This window comes from Hemiscyllium ocellatum, chromosome 31, assembly GCF_020745735.1.
Source record: "Hemiscyllium ocellatum isolate sHemOce1 chromosome 31, sHemOce1.pat.X.cur, whole genome shotgun sequence".
Classification (NCBI taxonomy): domain Eukaryota; kingdom Metazoa; phylum Chordata; class Chondrichthyes; order Orectolobiformes; family Hemiscylliidae; genus Hemiscyllium; species Hemiscyllium ocellatum.
The window spans coordinates 38,629,518-38,655,400 of NC_083431.1; the positions used below are offsets into that span (position 1 = coordinate 38,629,518).

Sequence of the window (25,883 nt, forward strand, 5' to 3'; positions counted from 1 at the left end):
CTGAATTAGTATCCACCCGCAAGGATGGGTGTAACTCTGGGTTCACAATACTGTAATTGTGAGACATCAATATAAAATTGCTGCTTACTAATGCTGCAGCTATAAGTACAAGTAAATGCCTTCTGATCCCAATTGATCACAAATTAACTTAATGCCCAGTCAGGAGCAAGAGCACTCTTTAATGAGGTGCATTAATGGAAATGCAATATTCAAAATGAGAAATAATTCTAAATAAAATTAGTGCATTTCAACCAATACTTTCAAAAAGGAGCAGAATGGACAACCAGCTTAGAATAAATAAGTAATCAGTCAGTGGATTAATAAAGAAACCTGTTCCTTTGAGGCCTTGAATACTTGTAAAATGAAAAAAAGAGAGAGTTATTACTGTCAATTATTTCCATATATTAGAGCTTAACAGGTTTCTTTAAGTTTTGTCTTGGAAAAGCCAATTGTCTCAGTGATTCCCTTAGCAGATTAAATAATTTGGAAAGGGTTGATGATTGGTGTAGGCTGTGCACCCAGGGCATACGCAGTTCATTTGTTGGGTCAAATGAAAATTTCAACTGTCAATGTTTTCTGAAATTTTTCATGTGATGTTTTTAATGGGCACAGTCTTCAGACCGATCTTATTCTGTGAGCATTTAATTTTGTGTTAAGAAGATTTAGTTATAGTCAATTGCCATTACCATCAACTGTTTTCTTCTTAATCTATTTTAATTCTAATTCTGTTTTAATCATGAGAAGCTGTTGAGAGACAGTATGAAGTAAAGCTTGAGACTCTTGGCAGTTAAAGGGTTACATTAAAAGCAATTGTTTCATCTACAGCACCAGACGAAAAGTATCCGGGTAATTATTAATATTTCCATCCCAGCAGATGTTAAGTGTTCCTGCTTTCTGTGCCCTATTGCTGTTGGGATGCACAATGTTATTATGATGGTGGGTGGGAGTATGTCAATGAGACTCTGTAGTACCATCTGCTGGGAGAGCTCTGACTCATTGCAGTACTAGGGAACCAGCAGGCACTGCCTCTTCACAGTGTCCATTGATTTATTACGGAGACTGACTTGGAACATGGCTTGTTACACAGAGATGTCTGGCGTTGTCGAGGTATGTGGCAATGTTGTGAGTTTTTTTCCCCTCCCCCAGTGCTATCACTGGCTGCTTCTAGGTTACTTGTTAAACACAAGGGCATCAACACTTTGACCAGACAATCTTCCTGCAAAACCTTTTGCAATGTTTATGCATATTGTTAGAAATTAATTATATTCCACGGAGCTCTGACTATTAAAAAATCTAATTTCCTAAATAGCAGATATTAAAGATAGTTTTCGGCCCCCAGCTTAAAAGTTGCAGTTGTGACTTGGTTAATATAATATGAGGGTTTGAATTGTGTGTTTCTTTATGGTAAATTCAGACAGCATGGAATATCCACACCTCAGTGTCAGAGTAGTCATTGGCATGCACCTCATATACTCCTTATATATTGATCAGCTATTGTAATGGAATCTGCAACACTTACCATCAAGGAATCCTATTCAATGTTGGATTTGTTTAGATACTAAACCGTTGTTACCTTTTCCTGACTGACATTATTGCTGAAAACACGAAAGTGTGAACTTTGAATAAAAACAGGATCAATCTCTGCCAGACAAATACCTTCAATGGATGAGTAGTTTGCTAACATTCCTTGTCACTTGGGTGATGAGTTGAAAGGTGATCATTGCCAAGGAACATGGTTCAAGTTGATGCTTGTGGGAGAATTATAGAAGAAACTGGAAAGCATTTTTAGCAATTATATGAACTGCCAGAGTGGTGTGGACTTTGCCTCCAGTTTGTCTCTGATGCAGCAATGCTTATGTTGGCTTCGGTGGTATAAGATGAGACATGGGTTAAATAATACCGAACGATTTAAAAAATGTTTATGACAACTCCTGATAAATACAGATGTTGTAGACACAAAATGGTATCTGGGCTAATATTAATTATTAAGTGATAAAGATGAACATGCTTGCGCTATGGATACAGTGATAATACTGTAAACATGTCTCTTTGAAGGTACTATGTTTACCAACTCTGTGACAAGCACAGCAGCATGCTATAGAGGGTGGTACTTGGCATGTGGACAGTTTGAGGTTCAGAGTAGTAAATGGAGTACAGGAGCACCTCTTCCATCAGTAAAGGACTTTTTTTTTTGCACTGCACTGATTGATCTTTAGGGATTTGAGTTTGAATCTAGAATGGGATGTTTATGAGATATGGAAAGTGAATTGAAAATGTTTTATGAGTATTCTTCGGAGCTACGGAGTGGAGTACAGTGTTGGAAAGGAAACCCAGATTGCAACTCCCCTGTTGTCTGTCTGTTTGCCAGCAGTGAGAGCCATAAGATGGAGTGCTATGATTTTCCTGGTTTTGATTTGTGATCAGAAGGCTAATCTAAAAGAGAATGTATTTCTGGACCCATTCTGAATGTTTTCTTAATAACAAAAAACAATCTCCTGTGCCACTGTACACAGACTTGGGTCTGAATTAGATGTGAAAGATGTAATTGAATGTAGGTAAGGCAAGTTCACTGGGACAAGCTGATGGGAAAATTGTGTCACTTCTCTAAGGGGCCACATGATGCTATTTGAGTGTTATCAAGCATTTAAATGGGCAGATTTGTTATTCCTGTTTTCATTCTTCTAAACCTGAGTGCTATAGGCTGAGTCAACCTGATCTCTCTTCATACACCAAACCTGCTGATCCAGGCATTCGTCTTTGCTGCACCCCCTCTGTAGTAATTTCATTTTTTCCTTCGGTAAGACAACAAAAGCTGAACACTGCACTCCAAATGTGGACTCGCTAAGGCCTTGGAGAGCTGCAATAAAATTTCCCTGCTCCTGTACTAAATCCTCTTGCAATGAAGACCAACGTGCCATTTGCCTTCCTAACTGCATTTGTGCAGCATGAATATGACGTGGCACTTGTCAGCTGAAGTCTGGATGTTGTCCAGATCTAACTGCATTTTAACATAGACTGCTTCGGTATCTAAGGAGGCATGAATGGTGCTGAAAATTGTGTCAACATCAACAAATATCCCCACTTCTTAGGTTATGATGGAAGGGAGGTCATTGATGAAGATGGTTGGTCCTAGAACTCCTGCAGAGATATCCTGGAGCTGAGATGACTGACCTCCAACAACCTATGACAATATTCCTATGTGCTAGGTATGACTCGAACCACTGGTGAGTTTGCCACTGATTCCCGTTGATTTCAGTTTTTCTAGGGCTCTTTGATGTCACGTTAGGTCAAATGTTGTCTTGATATCAAGGGCTGCAACTCTCTTGCCTCATCTCTGGAATTCAGCGATTTACTGCTTTTGCTAGTGTTGATGCTTCCTGAGTTGTTCAACATGGAGGAATATTGATTCATCACCTGAGGGAGGTTGCTAAGTGGTAACCAACAGCAGCTTGCCTTCCCCATCTTTAACATGAAGCCATGAGTCCTCCTGGGGTCTGGAGGTTATGCTCTCAACTTCAAACATCAGGCAGAAGATACAAAAGCTTAAACACACGTGCCAATAGGTCCAAGAACAGCTTCTTCCATGCTGTTTTTAGGTTTATGAATGGACCTCTCAAATTTCAAATTTAATATTGATTTTGTTTTTTGTGCACCTTCTTTTTAGCTGTAATCTTGTATTCCTTACTCTGTTCTAATACCCTAAGATCTCTGTATGATAGCACCTGCCCCTGTTGCATGCAAAACAAAACTTTTCACTGTACCTAGGTACTTTTGACAATAATAAATCAAATCAAAAAGGTCAACGGTGAGTACTCCCAGAGTAATTCCCTCCTGACTGTATACCATGGTTCTGCTGGATTTTCCCTGCTGATGGGAGAGGGTATATGCAGGATTGGTGATCATGTGTCTGGGACATAGCCCATAATGTATGATTCTGTGAGTATGACTACGTCAGGATGTTGCTTGACTAGTCTGTGAGACAGTTCTCCCAATTTTGGAACCATGTCCTCCAGATGTTAGTAAGGAGCACTTTGCTGTTTCTGCCTTGTAATTTCCATTGTCTAGATTGATGTTGGACAGTCCATCCAGTTTCATGTCTATGTTGAGACCTCATAGCAACTGATACAACTGAAGGACTGCCCCTATGTGCACCATTGGGATTCAATGATTCCACTGTTCCCCTCTTAATCAATTTCTTAGTCCTCCTTTGCTGTATTCTGAACCGCTCCCAGTCCTTGAACTTGCTACTTTTTCTAGCAATCTTATTTGGCACCAATTTAGACTTAATGCTATCCTTAATTTCCTTTGTTAACCATGATTTGGCTCCTTTCAACCAAAAGGGATGCATTACATTTTCATTGCATACACTTATTCTTCAATGTTAACCGCTTCCTAATTACTATCTATATTTTAATAAAGTCACTCAGTATGTTGCAGCCAACTCATCCCTCATACTTTCAGTTTCCTTTGTTTAGAATTTGAATGTTAGCTTTGGATTAGATTAGATTAGAATCTCTACAGTGTGGAAACAGGCCCTTTGGCCCAACAAGTCCACACCAACCCTCTGAAAAATAACCCACCCAGACCCATTTCCCAATGACTAATGCATCTAACACTACGGTTTATACTACACATTCTCTCATGTATGACACTGGTCCCTAAAGGATCTCATAATGGTGTTATTAGATCAGTCCTTCTCATTGCACAAAACCATAGAACATTTGAAGGAAGGAGTTTTATAGGTACTACTGGCAAATCTATCGTGCGTGTTGTGTGGTCTTCAGCAGAACCACAGCATCCTTGTGTGCAGACAAAGCCATGAGCCATCTCTGGATCCCTGTAAGCTCAGGGATAATGAATAAGTGGCTCAATAGTGAGACTATTTATCCAGTGTCAAGTTTTCTTTGTGATGTTGCCAATACCTGCTAAATAGAGTCAGTTTTCCCTCTGGCCACGTATAACCGCATGCTTCCATGATTTTCCCAGACCAGTCACCAATAAGGCCACTTAGCAGAGACCATTAAATCCCGACCATAATGTTCTGCTAAATTAACCAGTATTTCTGTGGCCTAAAGAAGGCCTGAGATCACTGGACGATAACTATTGTTACAACTGGAAATTTCTTGAGATTGCTAGTTGCTTTGCTCTTTCTTTTGTTGCAAGCCATGGTTCCAAAGGTGACACTCTTGCTTCTGAATTTCAAGGTGCTGTGTTCAAATCCCACTCCAGGACTGCACCACAGAAATCAGGCTGACAGTATTGAAGGAGCGCCACCTTGTTAGATGTGCTGTCATTCTGATGAGTTTAAACTGAGTCCCCATCTTCTCTCTCAAACAGATGTAAAAGATCCTAAGCAATTCTTGAGAGCAGATCAGGCGAGTTTTCTGTTACAGTCTGGTCAATTCTCTGATTTTAACTGCTCAAGGAAAGGTCGAACCAGGTTTTAGCAGTTGGCTGACTAATTAACTACTTTATATTCCCAGTTCACATTGTAACTGTAACGAACTTTACAGATCCTTAACTTGGTTATACAGCATGAACTCTCTATCAGTAAATCGGTAATGAAAACATCTGGCAGCAAATCAATCTTTCTTTTTGTGGAGAGGATATACCTGGACAATGGTCTACTTTGACTGCTGGTGTTATAGCTGCAGTAGAAAAGCTTGCCTGAGGAGTCAGCTAGCTCAAGTGTGCAGTACTACATACGTGAGGCTTTATAGCCTGAGATGTGTCTGCTTCTTGATTACCATTTGGAGGAACTGAATTGGCCAGAGTCTGATAACTATGATGTTGGAGAAGTCAGGAAGAGACCAAGTCACACTGCCTGTGTGACAGTGCTTGCTGAAGACACTTGTAAGAGTTAAAACCCTGTCCTATACTCAAGTTCTGGGCTGCACCTTAGTTGAAGTTGCTTATGTTGATGGAACATGAGCATCCACAGCAACTCTCAAATCGCAAGAGCACTATTGAGCCCTGCACTGATGTTGTAATGGTAGGATGCTTTTGATTTTCTATTGCATCATGGTAAATTCTTTATTGGTGCCTCATTTGAAAATGTATAAGTTTCTGTTCCTGGCCCAGTCTTTTACTCACCCCATTGAATCTAATTGGTATTCTGTCTCTATGGTGGTGGTGGAATAAGAAATATGTCAAGTGTGAAGTTGCATAATGTAATGGAATGCAACTCTGCTAAAGACTCATGGAGCCCATGCTTTCTCAGTTTTAAGCTGTTAGATTGGTGCTGAATCACACAGAATAAGGGTTTTTTTTTCCCATAAAGACATTCATCTCTCTTCAGAAGAAATTGTCAATCATTACTCTTTCCAATGAATTGCAGCTGAATATATCATTAAGAGGCTGATTGAAATAAGGGAAAGCTGTTTACTCCTATGTCTTGGTTCTTCACACTTCTGACCAAGGTTAGTCTGGTCATAGAGTTGTAGAGATGTGCAGCATGGAAACAGACTCTTCAGTCCAACTCGTCCATGCCGACCAGATATTCTCACCTAATGTAGTCCCATTTGCCAGCACCCAGTCCATATTCCTCCAAACCCTTCCTATTCATATACCCATCCAGATACCTTTTTAAATGTTGCAATTATACTAGTCCCCACCACTTCCTCTGGCAGCTCATTCCATACACGTATCACCCTCTGTGTGAAAATGTTGCACCTTAGGTCTCTTTTCTATCTCACCCCTCTCTCTCATCCTAAATCTTTGCCCTCTAGTTCTGGACTCCCCCACTCCAGGGAAAAGAATAAGTCTACTTATCCGATCCATGCCCCTCATGATTTTATAAACCTCTATAAGGTCACCCCTCCGCCTCTGATGCTCCAAGGAAATCGACCCTAGCCTATTTAACCTCTCCCTGTAGATCAAATCCTCCAACCCTGGCTACATCCTTGTAAATCTTTTTTTTAGATTACTTACAGTGTGGAAGCAGGCCCTTCGGCCCTACAAGTCCACACCGACCTGCCGAAGCGGCAACCCACCCATACCCCTACATTTACCCCTTATCTAAAACTACGGGCCATTTAGCATGGCCAATTCACCTGACCCGCACATCTTTGGACTGTGGGAGGAAACCGGAGCACCCGGAGGAAACCCACGCAGACACAGGGAGAACGTGCAGACTCCACACAGTCAGTCATCTGAGGCAGGAATTGAACCCGGGTCTCTGGCGCTGTGAGGCAGCAGTGCTAACCGCTGTGCCACCGTGCCTCCCACTCTGACCCTCTCAAGTTCACAACATCTTTGTGATAGGAAGGAGACCAGAATTGCATGAAATATTCCAACAGCGGCCTAAGCAATGTCCTGTACAGCCGCAACATGACCTCCCAACTTCTGTACTCAATACTCTGACCAGTAAAGAAAAGAATACCAAATGCCGCCTTCACTATCCTATCTACCTGCGACTCTACTTTCATGGAACTGTGAACCTGCACTCCCCTGGACCTTGCCATTAAGTGTATAAGTCCTGCTAAGATCTGCTTTCCGAGAATGCAACACCTCGCATTTATCTAAATTTAACTCCATCTACTACTTCTCAGCCCATTGGCCCGTCTGATAAAGATCCCATTGTAATCTGAGGTAACCTTCTTCACTGTCCACTATACCTCCAATTTTGTTGTTGATCCTTGTGGCACTCCACTGGTCACAGACCTCCAGTTTGAAAAAGATCCCTCCACCACCATCCTCTGTCTTCTACTTTTGAGCCAGTTCTGTATCCAAATGGCTCGTTCTCCCTCTATTCTATAAGATCTAATCTTGCCAACCAGTCTCCCATGGGGAACCTTGTTGAATGCCTTACTGAAGTCCATATAGATCACAGCTACCGCTTTGTCCTCATTAATTCTCTGTTACTTCTTCAAAACACTCAATCAAGTTCATGAGACATGATTCCCCACACACAAAGCCATTTTGACTATCCCTAATCAGTCCTTGTCTTTCCAAATACATCTACATCCTGTCCCTCCGGATTCCCTTCAATAACTTGTCCACCACCGACGTTAGCCTCACTGGTCTATAATTCACTGGCTTGTCCTTACCACCCTTCTTAAAACACGTTAGCCAACCTCCAGTCTGGCTGTTTATATTTTTTCCAGGAATTGATCAGTTCAATTAGTGCTGAGTATTGTTGAGCTGCACCTGGAGATTCAAATTCTCCATGATCAGGGATGATCTATGCCTTGCCTTCTTCAATAGTGTACCTCTTGCAAAATGGTATTTGATATGGAGTACAGGGCAGTTTTAAGAATTATCAGAAGTTGATTTTTGGGCTAGCTCCCACAGGGTAATGTTAGTGCTTTGTCATGCAGTTGATGTTTTAGACTTCCATATCTATAATTATAAGGAATATGGTTCTTTAAATCATCACCTTTTGAAACCTGATCATTGTGTTGTGTTAATTTTCAGTGTTTCTTTGATTTCATTGTAATTGGACACTTTCCAACCTCTTAGTCTCTGGAATTTTTTACAATGAGGCATGTGGCTCTACAAGAATTTATTAGTTCTATTCATTCAAGGGGGTCATCTGATTTCAAAGTGACGTGTGTCTTGTCTATGCATTTTGACAACTGGCCTGTTGAGCCTTATATAATTTCATGTTATGAAAAGATTGGATTCAAATATTCTCAGTTAGTAACCCTCATTACTTTGAGATGGATTGCATCACAATGAACCTAACTGTGCAGGGAGTAATGCAGGTGTTTATGGTACACGAGATACATCATTTATCATTCGTGATTTGGAAGTACTGGTGTTGGACTGGGGTGTACAATGTTAAAAATCTCAACACTGCTCATTCATCAGGCAGTGGAACTATCTGATGAAGGAGCAACACCCTGAGAGCTAGTGCTTCCTAATAAACCTGTTGGACTATAACCTCGTATTGAGGTTTTTAACATTTTATCAATCAACTAACTAAAGTGAAATTTATAGTTTAGGGGCACTGTATTGGCTTAGTAGTAGTATTCCTAACCCTGAACTGAGAGTCCTGAATTCAAGTCCCCCAGCTCCAAAGGTATGTAATAATATCTCTGAACAGGTTTGATTAGAAGAATAAATTAACTAAAACAAGAGATTTATCAGTTTTAATTTAAGTATCACTTGCAGGTTAATTCCTGTTTAGTTTCCATTGGTTCCAAGTCTTCTGAAAGCAGTAGTTACAAAGAGCGATATGTTCTTAATTTCTTCATTTGGGAGTCATTTTGATTATTTTGGTTTACTGTTTGCCTATGCATATCCTAACATTACCCAGTTATTTTGTGAGTCCCTACACCTGATGGTTTGTGTCCTAACTCAAGTGGCCCATGAAAATGAAGAGTACAGGGCGTTACAACCAGAATTGTCAAAGTGAGCATTGTCCTGGTTTGATTAGTTGTAGCCTGGGGGTTCAGAATCGATACAGATGAAGGACATTCAGTCCTCTTTGTGGTGGCAGTTAAATATGACAGACTCCCCAGACAGTATCAATTCAATCCTCCCATCTAGATTTTAAGAAGGGCAGATAATGGAACATTCTTCGGGATGGCAAGACCTATTGGTGAGATAGAAGAGATCTTACTTGGACATTTTATTATAGCATTTGAGTTGACATGCAGAATGTACATAAAGAATCAAGTCATTATATGTATGTGTAGCTATGGGCTTTTGTTGATGGAGAGATTGAGTATGTGTAGATTTTACTGTGTGGATGTGCATTGTTTGCCAGGTTTATGTAGGTAATTACATATTAGGAATGTCTCCGGATAAATGTCAAAATGCTTATTTAGTTTAGAGATGTATGTAAAACATACCTAAAACGCAATCTAAATATATCAATGTCTGCTCCAATTGTGTTCATTTAGTGTAGCTCTAATGTCAAATGTGTTACTTAATGTTTACCTGGAGATAGGGATGCATATGGTATAACTATAAATATCTGTAAGAATAAAAGAGAGATTAAAAAGGAAAGGCAAACACTGCAGAGAATGTAAATATGCAATCGAAACAGAAATTGCAAGAAATGTCCGGTTGAACAGACAGTACCCACGGAGAGAGAAAGTGAGTTAACATGCCATGTCTGTGACATTGGGCTAGAACTGGAACTCACTGCAGATATATTTAGTTTTAAGAAGGATCAGATACAGGGGATGGGTGGAAAGAATGAAAGGGAGGAACTGTGATGGTAACAGCCTTGGAGAGTTTAAATGAACAGCAGAATCATTACAACACTCGTGAAAGATTAAGAGCTGTGGTCGTGATTTAAAATTATTGAAAATGATGCTGAGTCTGTAATGTTGTAAAGTGCCTAATGAAGTCTTTTGCCTGAGCTTCATGGGAACAAAATTAAAGATCAAGGATTTTTTAAAAAAGGAAAGTTGATTGCTTCCAATCCTTGGCATAGCCTTTGGAGGGATTGGAAGCTTTAAAGCTCACAAAAGACATTTTCTAGAATGGTTCTGGGGATGAAAGACTACAGTTCTGTAAATAGCCTTGTGAAACTGGTACTGTTTTCCTTAAGGCTGACAAGGCTAAGGGATGACTTGTTGGGGAGGAGTTTAAAATTATTAGTAGAGCAAATTAGAAGAAGCTGTTTCCAATAGCAGAAGTGTTGCTAACCAGACAGCACAGATTTGGCAAAATGAGGAAAAGTGTTGTTAGGCAACGACTGGACAAGTTTTGGATTACCATGCCTGATAGTGTTGTGGATATTGAATCAATGATAGCTTTGAAAGAGAAGTGGATAAATAACAGGAGAAAAGATTGCAGGGACGTGGGGAAAGAGTGGGGAAGTGAGTGCTGAATAATTGTTTTTGAAATAGTCAGCTAGACACAACTGACAGTTATCACCTTTTGTTCAGTAATATTTTATGATTCCATGTCACATACCAAGAGCTGAGTTGCAGGAAATTAAGAGGAGCACAGAAACTGCTTGAATGTATTTAAAACAGGAATTGGAAAGCAAAACAGATTTTTGTTTATATACTTGTTCATGGGATGCAGGCATCATTAACTTGTCCAATATTTATTGCTCATCCCCAATTGCCAAGAGGGTAATTAAGAATCAACCACACTGCTATTGGTCTGGACTCCAGACCAGACCCAGTAAGGATGGTAGTTTTCTTCCCTAACATAGGGAAAAACAAGGTAAAATTAAGACAAACGGAAGCATGTTTGGAAAAAAATATAGGAGAAAGAGGATCACTCAGGAAAGAATTGGTCTGATTAGAGGCTAGAAATGGAACCCGTGTGGAGATGGAAGATGTGAATACCTTCTTAATTATACTGTAAATTTAATTTTCACCAAAGCAAACTCTGCAGAATTGCATGCTTATGTTTCAGTTAGACAATATTTTGCCAAAACCAAAGTAAATCTAAATTTAATTAATCAAATTAGGTTTATGCCTGGGACCTGAATTGCCCAGTAATAACATCTGCTAGAATCATAACAGACCATGTGTTTATCAAAACATGAAATGGAAGAGTTGAAAAGTTGTAGTAGAATTGTATAAATTGGTTATGCAACAGTCAGAGATTTGCTTCCAAATCATTTCCCTGCCTCACTGTTATTCAATATAGTTCAACAACACTCCTACCCTGAGCAGCTGAACTTTATTTGGCATAAATGCTGTATGAATTGGTTAGAACTTGAATTGGTGCTAATTCATTTTGCTGCAACTGTGAAATATTTTGCTTCTATTATTTTTAATTGGATCACGTTTCATTTTTCTCTTTTGCATAAACCTTTCCTTTGGCATGTTCCTTTCTCTTTGTTTTCCCTTTTCTCCACTCACTCTGTCCCATTTGTTTACTCTGCCATTCCCTCCTTGTATTGAGATGGCACAATGTGACTTGCCTCAGGGCAAATCTGAAGATGATGAGCACTCTGTGCATTTCCATGCAGAGGATCCCAGCTACAATGAGGTATTTCAACCTCAAAGTGACCACAGTGCCAGGAGGGCAAGTTTCACACAGTGCCATGTGGATCAGAAGCAGGTAACAATTACGCAGACTGCAATGTTAGTTGTTCTTTTTCTTAGAAATTAGTCAGTGTTTCTTTGTCTCTTCATGTACCTTTGGTAATAATGGTACTCAATCTATGCTTCATGATAATTACCAGTTAGTAATGACAATTATCCAGCAATAATGCTTCCTCAATTTCCTATTAATATATTGCAATCTTCATTCCACAACAATTTGAAATAATTTGATGCTGTATTAATGATTTCCTCAATCACTTGAGGTTTGTCAGGTATTAGCATCTCCATGTTTGCTATCAGATAGTAAAACTTCCTCGTTGTTTATCAGAAGATGATCACCTCATTGTTCACTGCATAATATCTTCCATTTTATATACATCTATCCTTCCTTCATAATTGTAGCCTGGAGAATATGCTTATATTGTAATCATTTTTACATGAAAAGAATTCAGTGTTAGAATTTTGATTCTTTATTATCATTTCTTTGCTACAGAGACTGAGAGAATTTTACCCAGTGACAACAGTACAATTCTGGATGCTGCATATTCACTGAATGTGTAGGAGGCCAGTTTCAGACAAGTTCCAATCCCCAACCCTTCATACTCTCAGCCTCCCTCAGCTATTCTACATGAGACTGACAAACTCATTCTCAATGTACCTTTTCTGAGGGCTGAAATCTGAATTCTGGATTATATCTGGAGTTTGTGTTTGTCACTGGAAGTCTGAGATTTGTTGATACTGGAGTTGACCCAAGCAATTTTTGTTTTAGGGTATACCTGAGTTAGGACTCTAGTTTCAAAAAGTCATACAAAGATCATTCTGATGTGTTATCAATTTAAGATGGTAAATAAGCAGTTTTGTCTCCCCATTAGGTCTTTTTCTTTCTGTAAGTTGGCCTTTGATATTTCAGTCAAGAGGAGTTTTTTGTATTCACTCAGCAGTGCATTTTGACAGGCAATCGAGCTGCTGGCACAGAGTCAAAAGGGCAAATGGCTTCCTTCTGTCCTGTAGGTTATTGACTTAATTGGCAAGGTTTTCATTCACCCAAACACATTTCCTTGGATATTAGTAAAATCAGGCCCACACAACTGTCCTCACGTGGCATGACACACTTACACTTTCTCATCAGGTAATTATTGAAGAGCAAGACAATTCTGTTCATCTTACAGTCATTCTGCAGGGATGAACTAACATCCCCTTTGCATCATCTTGTTGGTTTCTGCAGGAATCCAGAGATTACAATGAAGTCCCACCTTCTCAAACTGTCCCCTCACCTGAGGTGAGGGAAATCTCAGATTAAACCCAGCACTAGTCCTCGCTCTCTGATTACAGCACAGGTGCATGATTCTCTGGGACTATAGTGACCTTGTCTTAGTATTCATTGATTGTTATTTATATACATAAGGATTTCATAGTATCCAGCATTGAAAGCAATTAGAAACAGGAACCCTCTTCAATTTTCCTTGCCTTAGTTGAGATCAATTGTGAGACTCTCAACTGCTATCCAAGATCAGTTAATTCAGCACAAGTTGGTAATCAAGAAAGTAATGATAATTATATAAGTGTATGTGGACTATTGTTTCACCATGTAGTGTGATAATGGCTAAATCCACTTAAGGGACTGTTTAAGTGATTAGTATTTGGACACTGTCTCAAATGGAATACCTGAGTTCATGTCCCACCTGTTCCAGAGGGGCGTAAATTACATTTCTGAACAGGTAGTTTAAAAAATATTTGGGACAACCTCAAAATCGATTTTTATCACAAAGTCACATTATATATTAGAAGCATGAAAACTAATGTGTCCATCTTTAGAGTTTTCAGAAGCTGATTTGCATCATGATACATGCTTTCAATATGTTATGAACCTCAGTCTTGCATTTTATTCATGAAGGAAATTCTCAACTGTAACAGAATAATAAGCAGCCAGCTGCGACTTTTGTTCCTGAACCTGAGTGTCTTGTGTGTTTTATCATTTTAGTATAAGTGCTCTGACACTGAGGGATAGATGTGATTGTTTAACATTAATCGAATTTCACAGCCAATCACAAATTTAGTTGAAATTAAATCAAGCTGTTTCTTCTGAAATGAACACATTTACTCCTCATAGTGCATTTATTCATGATTTTGTTCGGTATAACCTTGTTGATTTCTTTCACCCCATCTTTTCCAATATGTGTTCTCTCCCTTTCATTTCTTGCTATCTATCAAACTATCTTTCAGTAAACGCTGGTATTCTTTTATAACCCCTCCCATGTTTGCTTCCATTTTCCCTGCTAGCTTGCTCATTTTCTAAAGGAGGACTCGGATGATTCTGAAGTAGAATGGATAATGAAAGAGACTACCAGTGAGAGATATCCTTTACGTACCTACCAGGAGAATTCTGCAGCAAGTGTAATGGACCATGAAAAACTAGTCAGCATAACGGCACTAGGAATACCAGACCGCATGAGTCCAGTGGAAACATCAAATGTAGAGAAAGAGCAGCATTGGAAGCAGACACTCAAAGGGCAGCAGGGTGATAGTCTTCTTGTGGATATCGAGTCAATGTCAGTTAACGGCGTGCCCCGGGCAAGGAGTCCATGGGGAAAACTGGACCCCTACGATTCATCTGAGGTAACATTAGAAGAATTAGAAGTTTAATCGTGGTGAATAAAGTTATCTATAGGAGGAGTAGAGTCAATATTTCTGCGTTAATTAAACATTAGTATCTGTGCAAAGAGAAATTGTTGCCAGATGTGCTGGCTAGGTCCAGAATTTCCTGTTTTTGTTTCAGATTTCCAAATTCTGCAGGTTTTTTTTTCTCTTGCCTCTGGCCAATCAGTATCTTGGCATTCACGCCAAGCATCTTGAGTGTGTTTCTTAGAATTCCTGCAGCGTCAAAGCAGGCCGTTCGGCCCATCAAGTCCATACCGACTCTCTGAAAAGTATCCTATCCAAGACCCACTTCATCCCTTTAACCCTGCACTTCCCATCTAGTGCTAATCCACCTAGCCTGCACATCCCTGGACACTATGGGCAATTTAGCAGGGCCAATCCACTTGACTTGCACATCTTTGGATTGTGGGGGGAAACTGGAGCACTCAGAGGAAACCCACGCAGACATTGAGAGAATGTGCAAACAGACAGTTGCCTGAGGATGGAATTAACCCCAGGTCCCTGGCGCTGTGAGGCAGCAGTGCTAAACACTGAGCCACCGTGCCTGTTTATTGTGTATAAAATCTATATTCTAATGGAAGCATTTAGATTAATACCCAAGTTCTTGTATCGCAACATGTATTAAATGAAAACATCATGAATTTAAACATTTTGGTCTGTGGCTCTTGAAGTCAAAGAAATTTGGGCACCATCACCAAGCAGATTTTATGTTACTTGTTATAGCAGTAATTGTGACTAAACTGAGAGGATTGCATCCTGTTTTGATCAAAACTGAAGCACATTTCTCTACAGAGTAGTAACAGATGACAAGGAACTTAATTTTTTGGAAACATTAATTTCAATTTTGGCAATACATTAACCTTCAAGAGATGTATGAAAATGCAGAAGTTCTGCTCTTATATAATAAGTGCACTATTGAGATTTGGGCATTGAGGCAAAAATTTGAAGCAAAATATATGAATCTTAATTCTGCAGCTATCCATGGGATAGCCAACTTCACAGGATGAAAGAGTGATTAAAAACCAAAGTTGAAAAGTGTGGCGTTAGAAAAGCACAGTGGGTCAGGCAGCACCCAAGGAGCAGGAGAATCGATGTTTCGAGCATAAGCCCTTCATCTGGAATGTGGGTGGGGTGGAACTGGGGAAGGGGGCTGAGAGATAAATAGCAGGGTTTGGCTAGCGCTGGGCGAAGGTAGCTGAGAAGGCAATTGGCCGACAGTGATGGGAGTGATGGTGCAGATAGGTGGGAAGGAAGATGAACAGGTAGGACAGGTCAAGAGCGTGGTGCCGAGTTGGAGGGTTGGATCTAGGTTGAGGTGGGTGGAGGAGAGATGAGGAAACTGGTGAAGTCGATGTTGATATCATTGAAGGATCCCAAGGTTCTTCCTTCAGGCATCGGGTGGCTTGAACTTGGTGGTTGAGGATATCCTTGGCAAAGTGGAGGGGGAATTGAAGTGGTTGGCCACAGGGCGATGGGGTCTTTTGGTGCCTGTGTCCCGGAGATGTTCTGTGAAATGTTCCGCAAGTTGGCATACTATCTCCCCAATGAAAATAAGACCGCATGTCTCCAAATAGAGACATAGAGATGTACAGCATGGAAATAGACCCTTCAGTCCAACTCGGCCATGCTGACCAGATATCCTAAATTAATCTAGTCCCATTTGTCAACATTTAGCCCATATCCTTCTAAATCCTTCTTATTCATATACCCACCAGATGCCTTTTAAATGTTGTAATTCTACCAGTCTCTACCACTTTCTCTAGCAGCTCATTTCATACATGCACCACCCTCTTGTGTGAAAAAGTTGCCCTTCAGTCCCTTTTATATCTTTCCCCTCTCATCCTTAACCTATGCCCTCTGGTTCTGGACTCCCACACATCAGGGAAAAGACTTAGTCTATTTATCCTATCCATGCCCCTCATGATTTTGTAAACCTCTATAAGGTCACCCCTCAGCCTCCGACGCTCCAGGGAAAACAGCCCTAGCCTGTTCAGCCTCTCCCTATAGCTCAAATCCTCTTATCCTGGCAGCATCCTTGTAAATCTTTCCTGAACCCTTTCAAGTTTCACAACATCCTTCCAATAGGAAGGAGACCAGAATTTCACGCAATATTCCAAAAGTGGCCTAAACATTGTCCTCTACAGCTGCAACATGACCTCCCAACTCCTGTACTCAATACTCTGACTAATAAAGGCTGATAATCAATTGACTAGGAGCTGGCTGCATTGACTGTTCAGATGTGGTGATTATTATAGCTTGTGCATTTATTTTGTACCTTTTTAGATATGGAAACCTTTTGCTTTTATTGCTTTTAGTTGTAAATACGATAGTAAAAACGAGTTAGCTAATAACCAAAGTCGGATTTGAAAATCCATTAACTGCACTGGTACTTTAAACCTGTACGGCTGCCTGGACTTTGAGATACTGTTCTAGGTATCTCAGGGTATGGGTGGCTGCATGTGCATTGTCCTTGACTTTGCTCGCTCTTTAGCGGGCTTAGGGAGAAAACAGGGCTTACAGAGACAACACTGCAGATTCATTCTGTCTGTGCTGTGGAGTCATGTGAAAGAGAAGCATGTTAAGCTCCAAAATGATGGAGCGTCATTTGAAGAAACAATATTTGATGACCAGCCTTGCTGAGGAAAGGCATTTAAAGTAATTATCTGAGGAGAAGTGTTCGGTGTACAGTCAGTGGAAATGTTGTTAAAATTTTGAAGATTAAATGACAGGAGAGAGTGTAGAACTGGAGGAAAACCATATCAGGATCATAAAAATTAAGAAAGAGTCATCTACAATTCCAACAGAGGTGTTGAAATTTTAATCACTTCCAACCCATCAAAGAATTAAAACAAACAAAATAGTCTCTTTTGGAATGAGCTGTGAACTGAGCTAGAGGCACAGTACTAGACGGTCTTTGAATTGTAATGATGTTTATAAACTGTACCATGCTTGGATAATTTCAACTGTGTTTAAAGATCTTTGAATCTGTCACAAAGGAATAGAGATTTTTTTCATGTTTACCTTCATTTCTGTTGTTAATAACCATTTTTTAAAATTTTTTTGTTAAAACAAAGACAGCAACATTGTGTAATTGTTTTAGTAACCGATCACCTTTTCAAAAAAAAATCTCTCCAGCCAATTTCTGTTGCAACTCTGGTCCATTATTAACATCAACTGGACATTCCCCCCATAACAACTGGGTGCACGAGATTATAATTTAAAGAAAGGAATTAGAGCCAGATCAGAGTAAGTTTAAACAACAATATTTGGGTTATCTCTGGACAGGGCTGGCCTGTATCTGTTGGCATCTTACAGATCATCCTACAAAAGATTCTGAAGGGGACTGGACAGAGAATGCTGAATGGATGCTTCTCTCTATGGAAGACAGTAGAACTAAGGGACTTTTTTTTAAAAAAAGTGCTTTTCCATTAGGTTCGGCTCTCAGAAGTCATGATTGGGCCAGGCAGGGAGTTATTAAATAGATTATTGAATAATAAGTGAATCATCAGAGAATGTTGGGAGCACTATCAAATCAGCCATGATCTTGGAGAAGGGAAGGCTAGACTCATGGTGATGGGTTTGCCCAGTTAGTTCATAAAGGAGGAGATTTTTTTTCTCTTGGAGGGCATGAGTCTGTAGAATGCTTTACTCCAGAGATGTCTTCAGGTTGGTTCATTGAGTACATTCAAGGTTGAGGTGCATAAATGTTTACTCAAAGAATCAAGGGTTATTGGGGAAAAGGCTGGAAATTGAAGTTGAGAACTATCAGATTAGCAGGAATGGCAGTGCAGACTCGATGGACTAAATGGCCTACTTCTGCTTCTGTGTTAGTCTCATGGAATAGTGTATATCCCTGCTCCTAATAAAGAAAGTTGTATATTTGCTCACCATTAAGTTCAAAGAAGACTGCTCATAAAGTTTTATTGAGCTTTTGAACATTAATTCCCCCCCCCATCCAGCTAAGGCTTTGAGTTTGACAGCATCTAAGAATAGATCTGTTGAGTCTAGGAGTGTGAGTTTGTTGGGCAGACTGAGTAATCAGATTGAAGAAATTTTACAAACATGGTACATGGATAGAAAAAGTTTAGACTGACTTTAGCCAAATGCAGGAAAACAGGGCTAGTTCAGTTTAGGAAACTTGGTCATTCATGGATGAGATGGGCCGCAGGATTTGTTTCCATGCAGAATGACTCTATGATCTCTAAATAAGGCTGTTCAACTCCTATGGTTGTCCAACATTCCTTTGTTGACAAGGATATGTAATAGGTTATCAAACACACCTCTCTATTGAGGTGTCTGAGTTTTTTCTCTTTGCATGCTCATTCTAGACTGCTGGCTTCTCTTTTACACATCAACTAGGCAGAAGTGGGTATTGCAGATGCTGGAGATTAGAGTGGCAAAAGCGAGCAACCACTCAGGCATCTTCCCCTGCCACCGCAGGAATTGCAAAACCTGCGTCCACACCTCCACCCCTCACCTCTGTCCAAGGCCCCAGAGGAACCTTCCACATCCATCAAAGTTTCACCTGCACTTCCGCACATGTCATTTATTGTATCCATTGCTCCCAATGTGGTCTCCTCTACATTGGAGAGACCGGATGCCTTCTCACACAGCACTTCAGAGAACATCTCCGGGACACCTGCACCAATCAACCCCACCGCCAACATGGCTGAAAATTTCAACTCCGCCTACCACTCTGCCAGGACATGCAGGAAGAACACCTCGTCGTCAGCCCCTTGGCATCTAAAATGGACTTCACCAGTTTCCTCATTTCACCTCCTCCCACCTTACCCCAGTTCCAACCTTCCAGCCCAGCACCATCCTCATGACTGTCCCACCTGTCAATCTTCCTTCCCACCTATCCGCTCCACCCTCCTATCATCATCACCCCACCTCCATCCATCTATTGTACTCTCAGCTACCTTCTCCCCAGCCCCAGCAGCACCCCCCCTCCCATTTACCTCTCCACCCCAAGGTTCCAAGCCTCATTCCTGATGAAGGGCTTCTGCCTGAAATGTTGAAGTTTCCTGCTCCTCGAATGCTGCCTGACCAACTATGCTTTTTCAGCACCACTCTCTTTTACACGTCAGTCACGTAAATGGTGATGGCATGGATCACAAGCATCTTACGATACCACATCTCCCACATGTTTCTCTCTTTTTTTTTGGTCTGTTTTATTCCTGTTGTTTACTTTTACGCACTTGCTTAATAATGACTATTATCGATACCTCTGTCGATCATCAATATCACCTTTTCTCCAAAACTCCCTGAAGTTCTGAATCTCTCAGACTGAGAAGTTCTGGAACTTTGAACCAGATTTGGACATCCAGTCACTTGAGTTGAATGTGAGCACTAGCATTATGGAATTGAATCCTGTCTGGAATATTTGTACAACTCGGTATGTTGTCTGATCTAGTGTTGCTGTCCCACAGCCTGTAATAATCAAACTTCTTCTTGCTTGTTTGCTTAAGTAAGACCAATGTCGTCTTGTTCCTCCTTCCATGTCACTCAACATCATAAGGTCTTCGTTAATGTGTTTTTCTGATGACTGTGGGTTCTGATTTCCTGGTCCTTAGCCACACTTTCTGGTTGTAAAGTTGATCATGGTTTTGCCCTGTGTCTATGATTATGATTATGTTCTAAACTGATACAGCCACTTTTAATTTCCTCCCCATTTACAACTTTGCAACCAAAATTAGTTCATTTTTGCTTTGCAACTGAGGAGTGGGAGAAGCAATGGGGGAGCCTAGTGTTATTATTACTGGACCCAGGTAATGTTCTGTGGACCCAAATTCAAATCCCACCATGGCAGATGGTGATGTTTGAATTCAAAAAAACAAATCTGAATTGTTGGAAAAGTCCATCTGGGTCACTAATATCTTTTCGGGAAGAAAACTGCCACCTTTGTCTTCCATAATCACAACTGTAGACACCCAGGGCAAAAACACAATCAACTTTAAAACCCGGGCAGAAAGTATGATTAAGGACCAGGACTCCTGACCCACAGCAATGTGGTTGACTCTTAACTGCCCTCTGGGCAAAAAAATGTTGTCCTCACCATTTGTGAATAAATAATAACCGAGGAGAAAGTGAGGACTGGAGATCAGAGCTGAAAATGTGTTGCTGGAAAAGCGTAGCAGGCCAGGCAGCATCCAAAGAGCAGGAGAATCGACGTTTCAGGCATAAGCCCTTCTTCAGGAATGAGGAGAGTGAACCAAACCCTAAGTGGAAGATGAGGAAGAGTGCCTCATCTTCCGCCTAGGAACCCTCCAATCACAAGGAATGAACTCGGATTTCTCCAGTTTCCTCATTTCCCCTCCCCCCACCTTGTCTCAGTCAAATCCCTCGAACTCAGCACCGCCTTCCTAACCTGCAATCTTCTTCCTGACCTCTCCGCCCCCACCCCCACTCCGGCCTATCACCCTCACCTTAACCTCCTTCCACCTATCGCATTTCCAACGTCCCTCCTCCCTACCTTTTACCTTAGCCTGCTTGGCACACTCTCCTCATTCCTGAAGAAGGGCTTATGCCTGAAACGTCGATTCTCCTGCTCTTTGGATGCTGCCTGATCTGCTGCGCTTTTCCAGCAATAAATAATAACTACTAATTTTCAATTTGGATTCTAATATGTAAGTGACCTTGCAATCTTGACGACTCTTTCTGCCTCACCGTTTGACTGAGGATCGCATAGAAAATTTATGCCTGCCTTCAAAGAGAACATCCTGAATTCTCATTCACAAATTCAGATCTATTCTCTGGTACAGTTCTGATGGGAAACTCTTATCCACTTTATTGCCACTTCAGCCCACCTTCAGTATGTATTTTGTTTGAAATTAAATAAATCTATTGCTCGCCTTTTCCCATGGCTTTGTTTGGAGATCTTGAGATATTGGCCCTTTATGCTGTGTGCCATAAATGTTTGATCCATGTAAGCTGCAAATCTTTTGAAAAGCCTGGTCATTTCACTGCTTGTTGTGCACTTCATACCTCAATATCCTGCAGCAAGGTTTCTCTTTGCATTGCCTTTGGTATAGAAATTCTTTGCTCATACACCAATCAGTCTTCCACCAATGTCAAGTATTGATTTTGCTTAAGGTACCTTTCTCTGGAACATATTTTGAGCATCCGCTCAGACTCAGTTGTCTGACCTTTCTTAAAGCCAGATTATTGCGCAGTTAAAATTTATCTACATTTTCCCTCAGTTGGCATGACAGCCATAGAATAAGCCAGCACTTCTATAAGAATTGCTTAATCTATTGTTGCCTCCAAGAATATATTTGCTGTTATTTGTGTATTACTAACTGGTTTAGCTCAGTTGACTGGTCAGCTGGTTTGCAACGCAGAGTGTCACCAACAGCATGAGGTTACCATAAGGGATTCTCCTTCTCGAATCATTCTCCTTGCCAAAGACATGGTGACACTTGGGTTAAACCCGCACCAGTCATCTTTATCCAAAGAGGGAGCAGTACTATAGTTCTCTGGGACTATGGCAAGTTATCTTTAACCTGAAACATAGCCTATTCTTTAATTGTATCTCACCAGCCTAAAGGAGAAAGTGAGTGATGCAGAAGCTGGAGATCAGAATTGAAACTGTGGTAGTGGAAAAGCACAGCAGGTCAGACAGCATCCAAGGAGCAGGAGAAAAAGGTCTTTCAGGCATAAGTCCTTCTTGAATGTATAGCTTGTTTGAGACTTCTTTTTATGGCAGTAAATTTTAGCAAAGGCCTGTGGTCTGTCTTGATCTGGAGTTTCAATCTCATGGGATAGTCTCAGAATCTTTCACACACCCAGTTAATTACCAATGCTTCCATTTCTATGGTTGCATAGCTCTGTTCAGTCTCTGTCAGAACACACTCAAAGTAACATTGAGTGATTATTGTCTTCTGTCAGATTGCACTCCAACAAGGATTGTTTTCAGTCCTGGCAATTTCTTGGTGATCTTCTAAAATCTCAATAGAAAGTAACTTCTCTTTAATCATTTCAAAAGCTGCAGTTTGTTGCTGACTCCATTACCATCACTGGCCTAATTTCGAAGGTTCCTATCACTTGAGTAAAACTGGCTAAATTGGGATAAACTTCCTCACTATTCAACAAGATGCATTCTGTATCATTTATTTATGCTTCTGTGCAGGAAATTGTTGGCTTTTATCTTCCTTGGGCCCACCATGATGGCTTGCTCTTGGGTCATGTCTCCTAGAAATATAATCAGCATTCTAGAAAATTGGGATTTCTCCTTTAGTGTGGTCATTAATTAGGCCAGTGTTTTGAATTGCTTTGCTGGCCTTTGATTATACAAGTTTTACGTTTAACCAGGTTAGTGGTGCAACAAATTATGTTGGCTTCTGATTCTGCCAGGTCCAGTATTCAGAACAAATGGGTGAGATTTTCAATCAATAACAAATAATTGGATCATTGGTAAAGTAAACATGATCAAAGAGGCAGAGGTTATGGACTGTTTGGATTGTTGAACGTGTCTACCCTTCTAAGAAACTAATGCACACACACACACAATCCAGTCTGATGAAAAACGAATAGAAGAAAACTCCAGAGAGCATGAATTTCAAAGCAATTAGCGAAGTCAGAGATAAACTGATGAAAAGAAGATCAATCACAAAGTGTCCCAAGTGTTGTTCTGATCCCAAAGTTATTCTGCACACCCAAGTGGACCTTCCTAGAATAATTGTCCAAGTCTGAGGAAATAGCCCAGGAAATGGAAAGTTCTGATGGGCTCTGCATCTGGAACCCTCCATGAATTCTGCGGGTTCTGACACACCGAAGCTTAATTGTTACCCGGATATAGTTAGAGGTTTAAAGTCAACTCTAGTTACAGGTAACAATTAAACCTGAACCACTGACTCCCCACTGACCTGTCAACTATATTGCCTGCCCCAAATGGTCCCTGATAACTAACCCCACCCACCATCCAGATCCAAACTAATTCCACTTCACTGGTACCACCCTCCTGACCTGACTCCAAACCTCCACAGGGATCCAGACTATTAGAGACCGTAGGGACTCCACACAACATACCGAACCCTACAACTCAGGCATCTACCCAGGGCCTTTCCCAACACTTTCCTGAGACCTGATACTGACACCCTCCCTCTGCCACTTTTTCCCCCCCCACACCTCTGCCATCACCCCTCTTGCCACTGAACCAGATACCTTCCACCCACCATGACAATCTTTCCCCAATAAACATGGCCAACCCCTAAATATAGAGGATTCAATCCCTCTCGAATCCTACTGCCCTCCCAAAGCGGGCCCCACTGGATCTAACACTACCTCATCAGAGTTTCAAGACAGATATTTTACTGGCATTTTGTCATTTGTAACTAAGCTTTATAGTGACTTACCCACGAACTTGATTAGCTGTGCCTCCCTGGATCTTGGGAGGTCTGCGTTAGCTAGTCTGATACAGTCATGGCAAGCTGTGCTTAAAACCTCTGCTGCTGTTCTGAGTTTAAATCTTGTTTGAACTCCTTGTGCCCTTATGTTGATGATGCAGAATCTGATTTGACTCTCATTGACCTCTTCCACAAATGCTGTCTTCACCTTTTGTTATGTACCTTTAATTTCTTGAACGTTATTTCATGTTACATAGAGTCATAGAGATGTACAGCACGGAAACAGACCCTCTGGTCCAGCCTGCCCATGCCAACCAGATATCCCAACCCAATCTAGTCCCACCTGCCAGCACCCGGCCCATATCCCTCCAAACCCTTCCTATTCATGTACCCATCCAAATGCCTTTTGAATGTGGCAATTGTACCAGCCTCTACCACTTCCTTTGGCAGTTTATTCCATACACGTACCACCCTCTGCGTGGGACAAAGTTGCCCCTTAGGTCTCTTTTGTATCTTTCCCCTCTCACCCTAAACCTATGCCCCCTACATTCTATATCTTCCATGTCCTTTTCCACAGTAAATATTGATGCAAAACACTCCTTTAGTATCTCCCCCATCTCCTGCGGCTCCACACAAGGCCGCCTTGCTGATGTTTGAGGGGCCCTATTCTCTCCCTAGTTACCCTTTTGTCCTTAATGTATTTGTAAAACCCTTTGGATTCTCCTTAATTTATTTGCCAAAGATATCTCATGTCCCCTTTTTCTCCTCCTGATTTCTCTCAAGTATACTCCCTTTATACTCTTCTAAGAATTCACTCGATCTATCCTGTCTATACCTGACATATACTTCCTTCTTTTTCTTAACAAAACCCTCAATTTCTTTAGTCATTCGGCCTTTCCTTTCACCCTAACAGGAATACACTGTCTCTGGACTCTCATCATCTCATTTCTGAAGACTTCCCACTTGGCAGCCATCCCTTTACCTGCGAACATCTGCCCCCAGTTGGCTTTTGAAAGTTCTTGCCTAACACCGTCAAAATGGGCCTTCCTCCAATTTAGAACTTCAACTTTTAGATCTGGTCTATTCTTTTCCATCACTGTTTTAAAACAAATAGAATTATGGTCGCTGGTTCCAAAGTGCTCCCTCACTGACACCTCAGTTACTTGCCCTGCCTTATATCCCAACAGTAGGTCAAGTTTTGCACCTTCTCTAGTACATACATTCACATATTGAATCAGAAAATTTTCTTCTACACACTTAACAAATTTCTTTCCATCTAAACCCTTAACACTATGGCAGTCCCACTCTGTTTGGAAAGTTAAAATCCCTTACCATAACCATCCTATTATTCTTCTGAGATCTCCTTACAAGTTTGTTTCTCAATTTCCCTCTGACTATTAGGGGGTATATAATAAAATCCAAAAAAGGAGATCGTCCCTTTCTTATTTCTCAGTTATACCCAAATAACTTCCCTGGATGTATTTCTGCTTTGTTCTCTGCTTTGTCCCTGCCTGCCCTGACTGTTTTGTTTATTTGTTTGACTTGCTTCTTTTCTCAAATGTACCAGTCTCCGATTGATCTCTTTCCTCACTATCTCCCTGGGTCCCACTGACCACCTCCCGACTGCACCCAACCCCCCCCCCCCCCAAACACCTTACTAGTTAAAATCTCTAACAAATTTCCCTGCCAGTATATTAGTCCCCTTCCAATGTAAGTGCAATCCGTCCTTCTTGTATAGGTCACTTTTACCGCAAAAGAGATTCCAATGATCCAAACGTGTGAATCCTTCTCCCATTCTCCAGCTCCTCAGCCATGCATTCATCTGCTCTATCCTCCTATTCCTGCCCCCACTAGCTCACAGCATCAGGATTAATACAGATATTACTATTCTTGAGGACTTCCTTTTTAAATTCCT

General features: G+C 40.9%; 1 protein-coding gene across 1 annotated transcript in view; it reads left to right on the plus strand.

Moving 5' to 3' along the window:
• Positions 1-1,055: 1,055 nt before the first annotated feature.
• Positions 1,056-25,883, plus strand: part of LOC132830264 (septin-4-like) — an 88,694-nt gene continuing 63,866 nt past the window's right edge. Inside the window, exon 1 of the mRNA XM_060847807.1 lies at positions 1,056-1,107. Coding sequence (XP_060703790.1) covers positions 1,072-1,107 — 36 coding nt within the window. The 5' untranslated portion in view covers positions 1,056-1,071. The remainder of the gene's footprint in view (positions 1,108-25,883) is intronic.